This window comes from Bison bison, unplaced genomic scaffold (genome assembly GCF_000754665.1).
Source record: "Bison bison bison isolate TAMUID 2011002044 unplaced genomic scaffold, Bison_UMD1.0 scf7180017864475, whole genome shotgun sequence".
Lineage (NCBI taxonomy): Eukaryota > Metazoa > Chordata > Mammalia > Artiodactyla > Bovidae > Bison > Bison bison.
In genome coordinates this window covers 3,570,533-3,581,123 of record NW_011495036.1, presented here as the reverse complement: position 1 = coordinate 3,581,123, position 10,591 = coordinate 3,570,533, and the positions used below count along the sequence as shown (strand labels likewise).

Here is a 10,591-nt window from a genome sequence, read left to right as displayed (position 1 = left end):
AGGCTCCCGCTGTTATTCCTGGACCAGCTGGGCCATCAGCCGCCCCGGGAGGGCTCGGGAGGGCTCAGCGCCGCCTTCCAGGCGGAAGCAGGCCGGCACGCGCCGGGGGCCAGGCCTGGGTCTGTCCCCCGGGGCAGCTCTTCGCCGGCCGAAGCGGCCCACGGGCCGGATCCCACGGCCCGCGTACCAGGCAGGGTTGATGTCGGGGGCTGGAAAGAGCGAGAAGAGCGCGTGGAGGCCTGTGTCCTGGTGCGTACAGCCCTGGTGGCCGGGCCGGGTGTGTGCTCAGCTCATGGCTGCCTGTCGCCCAGGCCATGCCAGGACCACCCACAGGAGGTCCCACCCACCCTCCGCACAGGAGGTTCACCCGGAGCGCCCATTTCTGGTGCTGGGGTGGCTTTGGGAAGTAGGATTTCAGACTCACACCAGGACACACTCCCCTTCCTTTCCTGTCCCCACAGCCCCGTTCTCATGGGTGACGTGCACTCAGCCCCAGGCCACCCGTGTGGTGAGGAGTGACCCTCCCCCGTGTGCTGGGCCGGGACCCTTGGGAGAACCTGTCCGGGCCACCTGGGGGAAGGGTCTGGGGAACAGGAGGCCAAACCCCAACCCCGGGATGCTTAGCAAGGATGTCCCAGCCCAGGAAGTGGCCAGGCCCCCCCTGTGACCCCTGGGGGTGGGGGCGGGGCTGGACACTCACTGCGGATCTCCATGGAGTGCTGGTGGGCTCTGCTGGCAGCCCCCTGCAGGGCCAGGCCCAGCAGCAGCAGGCAGAGGAGCCAGGCCCCCACCGCCTTCATTCCACTCACTTCTCGAAGAGGCCCCGCTTGGGAGGGTGCAGCCTAGGGGCAAAGGTGAGCGCACATGAGGGCGTGTGTGGGCAAAGCGGGGCGCCTCGGATAATGCCTCACACACTCTGTGTGTGTCAGAGTGGGTGTGCGTGAGTGTGTGCACACATGCATGTACACGGACATGGGTGTGCACAGGTGTACGGCAGGTATGCGTGGGGTTACACGCGTGTGCACACCCAGTCGGGCTCCAGTGTGCACTTCTCTGCTGGGATGGCAGTGAGCCTGGAACAGCAGGTGTGCCTGGCTGTGTGCACAGTCCCTTGCTCCCCCGGGGACCCCAGTCTCTGCTCTGTACAGTGAGCGTTTGATGAGGTGACCACGTGTGTATTGGCCTCTCATGGGCTCAGTCGTGTTTACAAGGACCGTCTGTCATCAGAAGGAACCCTGGGGGAATATGAGCTGTGGCTGCAGAGAGCTGGGCTGTCTTGGATGTGCTTCAGTCTGTCTGTCTGTCCATCTGTGTCAGGGAGCCAGGAGTGTGGGAGGCCTCTGCTCCACTGTGGGTGTGCACACTTGGCCTCGGCAGGGTGGTGGTGGGGGACGACAGAGGCGAGCAGGTTGGTGGGGACCTGCCAGGAGGAGTCAGGTGGCTGCCGAGGTGGAGGGGGTGGCCTAACCTCAGCCATCAGCTGGGGGTGGGGGCCTGGGGGGTGCTGAGCCTGGACCTCGCTCAGGGTGGGGGACCCCGCTGCAGGGCTCTTTCCCTCCCTCAGCCCAGTTCCATCCTGCCCCCTGCCCACTGACAGCCGGGCACTGTAGAAGGGTCGTCATTCACCATCCCTGCCAGGAGTGCTCACCAGCCCCCGTGACCCCAGATCCAAGCCGCTGAGTCTCCAAGATCAACCGGCAGCCCGTGGGGACCTGCCCTCATGCAGCAAGACAGCCGTGTACAGGTGGGGGAGAGCTGTGGGTGACAGAGGCACCCAAAAATCTGCCTCTCACCCTGCTGGGCTGAGCCCGAAACAGCGTCCACCTTGCAAACCTGGCAACTCCTTCCGCAGGTGCCCTCATCTCTTAGGGCTGGCTCCTTCCCCTGCTCCCCCTCCCCCAGCACTCAAGGAACCAGCAGAAGACGCCAGAGAGCTTGTCTGTTTCAGGGAAGACCCCTCTGCTGACCTTGGCTTTCCAGCCTGTCCCTGAGCCCAGTGGAAAATGAAAGCGTTAGTCCCTCAGTCGTGTCCGACTCTACAAAGCTGTGGACTGTATCCCACCAGGCTCCTTTGTCCCTGGGATTCTCCAGGCAAGAATACTGGAGTGTATTCTTAGGGTTAGGTTAGGGTAGGTAGCCATTTCCTCCTCTGGGGGATCTTCCCTACCCAGGGATCGAACCTGTGTTTCCTGCAATGTAGGTAGATTCTTTACCGTCTGAGCCACCAGGGAAGCCCTAGCCCCAAGGAACATGCTCTCCAACTGAGAGATTTGAAATGTCCACCCCTTCCTTTTCTAGAGACCTGTTGGCAGGGGGACTCCACCTTAGAGGAAATGGAGGTGCCATCATGAAAGCAGAGTGATAAAGAGGTGCTCCCAGGCCGGCTGGGCTGTTCGCTGTCCCCTGGCTGGGACCCCCGCTGGGTACAGGGCGCCTTAGGAGAGCCCTGGCGGAGCTTGTTTCCTGACCCTCAAGGTCCGGCCTCCTGAGAGCCGGGGGCTCGCTGTCTCCTGGCTGGTGGGACTCCTGGTCTGTGTTCCCAGCGGAGTTGCCTGGATGGCTCCGCCTTTCGTTTCCACCACGACAGCCGACTGGACGGGGGCCCGGACAGGCAGGGGTGGCCCCTGGATGCACAAACAGGGTGGGGTCCCCACCAGAGCTGGTCCTGGCTGCTAGGACAGAGCTCTGCCTGGATAGGGAGGGAAGGGTGGCAGGGGAGGAGGCTGGAGCGTCAGGGACCCCCGCCCTCTCCAGCGCCCTGTGAGTTACTCACCGAGGTTCCCAGAGGCTGGCGAGTGTGGTGGACAGGAGCGGGGACCCAGGTGGGGCGTGCTCGCCCCTTTTATGCGCCCGGGAGGAAGCAGCTGACCCACCCCCCTCCCTCCCTCTCCGCCTGCCTCCCTCACTGGGCCACATCGGAAGAGTCATTTCTTTTTTCTTTTCTTCTAATTTTTTTTTTTTTTTAACTCTCATCACCGATGTGATGTGTCCTTTCCTGGGTTATATAATTTCATTTGGGCTGAGTGGTTTTAAAACACATTAGCTTTCCTTCTGCACGCTTTGGGAAGACTGCAGAGCCAGGCACCACTAGCCTGGGTGCTCCGAGCCACAAGACGGCTGACACAGAGGTGACCCTCCAGCCACCTCCCTCCTCCTTTAAGTCCCGCTTCCCGTGCAGAGTCACCCGAAGAGGCCATCACAGCTGAACGACACCCTCCTAACCCTTCCCTGACCAGTCCATCACCCACTTGCCTTTTCACAGCTGCATTTATTACATACAAACCACTTTCGTCCTGTTTCTACCACTGAAAAATTATGTTTATTCCAGCCCTTTCCAGAGTCATCATAATTACAGCTGAAAGAAGTTTATTATGATTATCTGGTGAAGGGAATGGCAATCCACTCCAGTATTCTTGCCTGGAAAATCCCATGGACAGAGGAGCCTGGTGCATTACAGTCCATGGGGTTGCAAAGAATCAGACACGACTGAGCAATGAACACACACACACGTTATGATTATAAAATGAATGAGTACATTTCTATTATAAAATAAATAACATATGCTAAGCTGCTTCAGTGGTGTCTGACTCTTTGCGATCCTATGGACCATAGCCCGCCAGGCTTCTCTGCCCATGAGATTCTCTAGGCAAGAACACTGTAGGCAGTTGCTGTGCCCTTCTCTGGGGGATCTTCCCAACCCAGGGATCGAACCTGTGTCTCCTATGTCTCCTGCATTGGCAGCAGGGTTCTTTACCACTAGCACCACCTGGGAAGCTCTGATTATAAAACAAATACCTGTATTTCTATTATGAAATAAATAATGAAGAGGCTTATTTTTATTATAAAAGCAATTTACATACACTTGGATAGAATTTAGCACATACAGAAAAATAGGAATCAAAGAACACCCATGTATCAGAGAAGTCAACCATTGATCCCGTATGATGCACTTCCTGTTCATAGGCTTTTCACCTATATTCTGGGTAGGTTCATCAGATTCATGCATTTTTGAATCTCATTATTTCCATTTAACCATCATATCCTCAAGTTGTGAAAAAATCTGTACACTCAGGCCATTTTCAATAACTACACCCTGTTCCCCATTTCACTTGGGCCTCATATTCTGAATAATGATAGGAGGCCAGCCAGTCCGTCCTAAAGGAAATCAGCCCTGAATGTTCATTGGAAGGACTGATGCTGAAGCTCCAATCCTCTGACCTCCTGATGCGAAGAGCTGACCCATTGGAAAAGACCCTGATGCTGGGAAAGATTGAAGGCAGGAGGAGAAGGGGATGACAAAGGATGAGATGGTTGGACGGCATCACCAACTCAACAGACATGAGTCTGCGTAAACTCTGGGAGTTGGTGATGGACAGGGAGGCCTGGCGTGCTGCAGTCCATGGGGTTGCAAAGAGTCGGACACGACTGAGAGCCTGAACAGCAACATAGCAAAGGTCATTTACACCCCCCTGAACATCAACCCAAGGAGCCCATCCTGGGGGACCCCTCCTGGCTGTTCCCCCCAGACATGTGCAGGGGCCCTGCGGTCCTTCCCCAGCCTCCATCAGACTTTGAGGAAAGTTCCAGAGCAGCTCCCAGCCCTCAGAGGGTCACGTGTGCTTCTCTTTCCTCCCACGGCTGCCCATTCCCGGTGAAGAAGGTTTTGCGGGGGGCAGGTGGGCTCCCTGGGGGTCTGGAGTGGAGGTCGGGGGGAGGGGTGCTGGTGAGGGGGGTGTCCACGGAGCGTGAGGGGCAGAGGAGGGGCCCAGCCCACACCCCGGCTGCAAGCTGAGGCCCCTGGGATGGAGTCCGTCCGGATCCCTGGGGAGCACCGGGTGAGCGGGGGTCAGAGTGGCTCTGCTGAGGAGTGCTGCTGGAAGCAGCACTGAGGCCAGCCCCCGTCTGGAGGGTCCTCTCCTCCTCTCCCTGCAGGGCTGCCCAGCACCAGGCCCTCGGGGGAGCAGACTCCGTGAGACCAGGGCAGCTGGAGGCAGCTTCCTGGGCAGACCGTTGGGGGAGCATGTGCTTGTGTGTGTGTGGGAGTGTGTATGTGTGTATGAGTGTGTGGGATAGCAAACCCTCCCCTTTCAGCCAAGCATCTTCACCAGTGCAGGGTTGGTGTTGATGAAAGAAATGTCCACATACTGAGGCCTGGGGAAGTCATGCTGGCTTGTAGGGGAAAGGAAAAGTCGCTCAGTCGTGTCTGACTCTTTCCGACCCTGTGGACTGTATGGAATTCTCCAGGCCAGAATACTGGAGTGGGTAGCTGTTCCTGTGTCCAGGAGATCTTCCCGACCCAGGGGTGGAACCCCAAACTGGGATCTCCTGCATTTCAGGTGGGTTCTTTACCAACTGGGCCATCAGGGAAGCCCCACTTGTATGTGAGTTACCCTGAATTTGATACCAACTAGAACAGCCTGTTTGTGGCCCATCAAACATACTTTGTGCAGCTGCTTAAACTCAAACAGGAAAAGGCTCACTGCCCACCAGGAAAGAACGCCACTGTTGCGCATGCTCAGCCGTGTCCCACTGTGCGACCCCAGGGACTGTGGCCCGCCCGGCTCCTCTGTGTGTGGGATTTCCCAGACAAGAATACTGGGGTGGATTGCCATTTCCTCCTCCAGGGGATCTTCCCGGCTCAGGGACTGAACCCGTGACTCTGTGCCTCCTGCATTATTGGGGGCTGGGGGTGTTCTTTACCACTGAGTCACCTGGGAAGCCGCCCAACGAAGAATGTCCATGTTCAAAATAAAGATGAGATGCCTCCCGTCCTGGGACCCCAAGGCTGGTCCTCCTTTGATAAGACTCCCCTCCCAGGTGCCAAGGCCTGCTGACCCCCTGTGCACGGGCTGATCTGTTCTGCTTTTGAAACCTTGAAGGGACGTATCCCTGACTTGTTTAATGTTTTTTTGTTCTGTTGAGACATGAAACTGCTGAAAGCCGCTTCTCTGGAGCGGATTCTGAGTGATCTGAGAGGCCATGTCTCGGGCTGTAGCCCTCAGCTTGGCTCAGATAAAGCCCTTTCCCATTCCCGCTGTAGACTTGACTTCACTTTCCTGTTGCTCTCTTTACTCGGGGAAGGAGCTCTTTACCAGCCCTGCCCCCTCATCGCAGAGCAGAGAGCTCGGCCCAGCTGACAGAGCGGAATGATGCCCCCCACCCTGTGGTCTCTGGGGGCAGTCATCAGAGGACCCAGAGTGACTGAGGGGCCCTTGGGGAGCTGAAGATGTCATGGCAGCTGGTGGGGCAAACGCAGGTGAGATGCTCTGCTGCTCTTGCCAGGACCCCTGAGCTCTAGGGAGTGCCTGCAAGATGTGGCTTTTTTTTTTTTGGCAGGGGGTGTTCACGTGGCACGTGGGATCTTAGTTCCCCGACCAGAGATCGAACCCACGCTCCCTGTATTGGAAGCATGGAGTCTTAGCCACTAGGCTGCCAGGGAAGTCCACACGTGACCTTTTCCAGAACAGGGTCTTTGCTTGTGCGATTGGGGTAAAGATCTTGAGATGAGGGGACTGTCCTGGAGAATGCAGATGGGCCCTAAATCTAGCGATGAGGGTCCTTGTGAGAGGCGGGCAGAGGGAGGTTTGGGACAGACAGACAGGAGACACAGGGATGGAGCCTGGGTGGCAGTGGAGTCGCAGACTGGAGGGAGGAGGCCGCCGGCCGAGGACAGCGGGAGTCGCCAGAGCCGGGCAGAGGCCGCGGACAGCCTCTCCTGGAGCCTCTGCAGGGAGCACGGCCCTGCACGCACCTCGCTTCTGGACTTCCGGCCTCTGCCAGAGAATACGCTTCTGTCGTTCTAAGCTGCCCAGTTTGTAGCAATCTGTTCAAGCAGCTGGGGGCCCATGGAGGTCAGGCTGTGTGTGGTGTGTTTTCCAAGACACAACATATTCGTTTTTTTGCTGAGATGGTGAGTGAATGGGAGATACTGGCTCCTTCCCCCTCTCCTCATTCTGGCTCCTTTGGGGTTTCCTGGTGGCTCAGATGGTAAAGAATCTGCCTGCCAAAGGGTTCGGAGGGTCCTCTGGAGAAGGAAATGGCACAACCCACTCCAGTATTCTTGCCTGGAGAATTCCAAGGACAGAGGAGCCTGGTGGGCTACAGTCCGTGGGGTTGCAAAGAGTCAGACCAACTGAGTGACTAACTCATCACTTATTCCTCGCTTCTGGCTTCTTAACCAAACAAAACTTGCTGTAATTATAAAACAAGAGAGCAAACAAGGCCAGACTTTGAGAAGAGCCTCAGGGGGGCAGACAGGCACCTGGGAGGGAAGGTTTGGGCGGTGGTGGCAGAAGCCGGGGTGCGGGGAGGCTGGGGTGAAGATGCAGGAGGTAAGCATGGTCTGGTCCTTCCTCCCTGCTTGGCACTGCCTGGGACGATGCTTGCCAGCCCCTGCTGCCCAGGTCAATGCCATGGGCCCGGACCAGGGGTCAGCACAGATTTCCCGTACGCACTCAGCTCTGATTTTGTAGCACAGAAGCAACCACAGACACAAGGAAACACAGGGACGTGGCCAGATCTGCTGACCCGACGCAGGCTGCTGGGGTGGGCAGCCTCAGGGGGGAACAGGAGAAGAGGGGCTCTGGAGAAAAGGGAAGGGCTGATCTGCCTTGGATGTCATCCCTCCAAACCGACAGGACCGTGGGGCCCAGGCCAGGGGGCTGCCTCCTCTCAAGTCTCCCCGGGGCTGGAAAGGCAAGGTGCAGGGGGCCGGCAGTGGGGTTCTGGTGACCTTTCTGATGCCCCAAGTGTGGCAGGCAGCAGCCAGTGGTCCCGGGAAACCTGGGTCCACAAGACACAAGGATGCTCTCGAGAGGACAATCACACACTGGACCACAGGTCGCCCTGGAAACAGAAGCACAGCATCCATGCAGCACAAGCTGGTATAAAATAAGCACAGGAAGGCACTGCGGGCAGAGGCCAGGGGGCTCGTGAGACCAGGCCTGGCATCCTGGAAACAGCGGCGTGCACGTCTTTGGCATAAAAATATATCCCAGGGATGTCCCTGGAGGCCCAGGGGTTAAGGCTTCACTTTCCAATGCAGGGGGAGCAGGTTTGATCCCTGGTCAGGGAACTAACATCCCACGTCTCGTGGCCAAAAAAAACCAAAACATAGAACAGAAGCAGTAGTGTAACAAATCCAATAAACACTTTAAAAGTGGTCCACATCAAAAATAAATCTGAAAGAAAAATCCCGAGTCAGTGACACAGCTGCTGACGGAGCGGGAGGGCGGAGGTGCATGCAGAAGGCAGAGGCCAGCTTTCCCGACACAACGTGAGGGTGAAGAGAGGGCAGAGCCTTGGCCGGAGCCCCAGGGAGGACGGAGCTGACCTGAGTGGGCGCAGCAGGGTGTGGGGGATGAGATCCGAGGTCAGCAGGACGGGCTGACGTTGAGATGCTGGAGGAAGGGGTGGCTGGTCTGCGCAGGGGACCTCGGGGCGTCTGGGCGGCAGACCAGCCACGGGCACCTAAAGCCATGGTCCTACCAGGGAAGGAGAGGAGGCAGGAGGGGCCGGGGAGCCAGCACAGGACCGGGAGAACTCACATCCCTGATGACCCGGCCACGGCCACGGATGAACACAGATTCCTGGGCTGTGTCACCGTCAGGTGATTGAGTGAATGAGTGAGAACAGCTCTGGACCTAATCGGAGACCCCTGCGAGGGGGCTTTGGAAAGAAGGACCAGTGTGTTTCCAGGCTGGAAGCTCTCTGCACTTAAGTTAGCCGTGGAGCGAAGTGGCCACTCTGGTCCTCGGTGGGCCTGTTACCCTCACCTCCAGGGAGGGCTCCAGGCCAGCCAGGACCGCCTCCCCCCAAGGCTAGGAACTCACAGCGACCTCCCGTTTACTTTGTGAATAAGGAGGACTGCACATCACAAAGGACCGACCCTCTTCCACGTACAGGCGTCTTTAATCATTTCCAGCACTGAATTGAGGAGCTGCCTATTTGAAGCAGCTTTCATTCGGAGAAGGAGGATTGCCTCCATCGTTTCCACAAACCCCAGCACGCTGCCAAAGCCCAAGTCATCTGGATCAACGCGGAAGCCAATTCTGAAAGTCCCCCTGGAGCAGCCATGGGCCAGCTTGTGGGCAACATGGCCCCTGCGGGGACTGAGACCCTGTGGGGTCAGTGGGGATGGGATCAAAGCTCGTGGTGCAGAATCCATAAGCCGTGGTGAGACAGTCAGGTTGGAAGAAAATCTTAGCGGGCAAGGCTCTTGGGCATCACAGATTCACCATCTCCTTTCAGTTGCCACTGAACACAAGCACCAAGCATTTGCGAGAGGGAAGTGAAAGCTGACCTGAAGTCACCTCGGAAAGCATTAGAGGGTCACGAGGTGGCTTCCAGCCCAGAGGGAGGCTGCTTCACCCTCGGGGCTCCACTCTGCAAAATGGGCTGCTCTGATGGTCAACCAGGTCCCCGTGAGGCCCCCAGCCACGCCTGGGAGGGGGGATGCGGTTACTGTGCCCAAGGCAGCTGCAGAGGGTCCCAGGGGGCTCCCCTTAAAGCTGGACCTCACTCTGACTTCCAGATTGTCCGAGGTGGAGGAGGACTCGGAGCTCGTCTACGGACAAACGGCAGGTGGCCGGTGGGCGTCACCAGCTGGTCCTTTGCCCCAGTGGATCCCACCACAGTGAGCGGCAGTGCCAGGCTGGAGCCCAGCCTTCTGCCCGCCCGTCCAGAGTGCCTGACACCTGGGCTGTAGTAGACACCACCTGCTCCCCCTGCACGCTCTGTCCTCAACCACAGGGTCGTGTCTCCCAGCTTGCAAAGCACGGGTGTACTTGAAGACGGGGTGTGTGTGTAAGGAGACCTGACAGCCTGCCCCCCTTCTTGTTCAGAGAGACAAGAGTCCAGTCACTGTAAGGAGATCTGACAGCCTGTCCCCCTTCTCGTTCAGAGAGACAAGAGTCCAGTCACTTGTCCCGACGTCCAGGAGCACTCACACATCCGGCAACGCTCAGGCAGACACACTCAGGAGTACACAGACAGCCGGGGCGGTCACTGCGTCCTCTCCTGTCCATGCCGGTCATGAAAGCAGCATTAGGAAGCCAGCAGGGAGGGGGTAAAAAATCACACTGAGGAAGATTTTTGTGCTCTTCAGAAAGCTTAAACCACAGCGCCCTGGAGGAAAGACGTACAGCCTAGATGCCTCTTACGAATCAGAGCAGCCTCGGACCAGGGGGCCCTGGAGGCGGTCTGTGAACTTGGGTGAAGAGCTGACGATCTGAGGACGGCTGTCAGCTCGTGGGCGGGTTTCCAGCACGGGCCGGGGTCTCTTCTTCCTCCACTGGGCTGTGTGCAGCGGAAAGTGTGGGGCAGGAGCGGGGACGCGGTGACCGAGGCGGAGGGGAAGAGGGTGGGTGTCCCGTTCAGGCGAACCTCTCCTCTTAGGGCTGGTGGGTCATCACGGGTTTCTGTGAAGCACAAACACACATGGACACACCATATGCACAAGTGGGTGTGAGATACACAGCTGTACACGTAGGCACACACAGGCACAGAAACTCACAGGCGAGGACAGAGGATCATGGAGACACACAGGTGTGCACACGAGTAAAGACGCGCTTAGCTATATGAGTGTGTGCAC

At 57.8% G+C, this 10,591-nt stretch overlaps 2 protein-coding genes across 2 annotated transcripts in view; both read right to left on the bottom strand.

The window, feature by feature from the left end:
• Positions 1 to 12: 12 nt before the first annotated feature.
• PRLH (prolactin releasing hormone) lies at positions 13 to 800 on the bottom strand. The gene is made up of 2 exons (XM_010862050.1): positions 701 to 800; positions 13 to 209 (listed from the first exon to the last, which is right to left on the bottom strand). Exons 1-2 carry the CDS (start codon positions 798 to 800, stop codon positions 13 to 15), a joined length of 297 nt encoding a protein of 98 aa, XP_010860352.1.
• An 8,093-nt stretch (positions 801 to 8,893) lies between these two features.
• MLPH (melanophilin) overlaps positions 8,894 to 10,591 on the bottom strand; it is a 47,434-nt gene continuing 45,736 nt past the window's right edge. The window contains exon 15 of the mRNA XM_010862049.1: positions 8,894 to 10,418. Within this exon, the coding sequence (XP_010860351.1) occupies positions 10,392 to 10,418 (27 nt within the window). The 3' untranslated portion in view covers positions 8,894 to 10,391. The remainder of the gene's footprint in view (positions 10,419 to 10,591) is intronic.

Bases quoted from the DNA above. Each gene is read 5' to 3' on its own strand.
- PRLH (XM_010862050.1), bottom strand. From the start codon at position 800: ATGAAGGCGGTGGGGGCCTGGCTCCTCTGCCTGCTGCTGCTGGGCCTG. The intron at 210-700 runs GTGAGTGTCCAG...CGCTCTTTCCAG, and splicing joins GCACTCCATGGAGATCCGCA to CCCCCGACATCAACCCTGCC.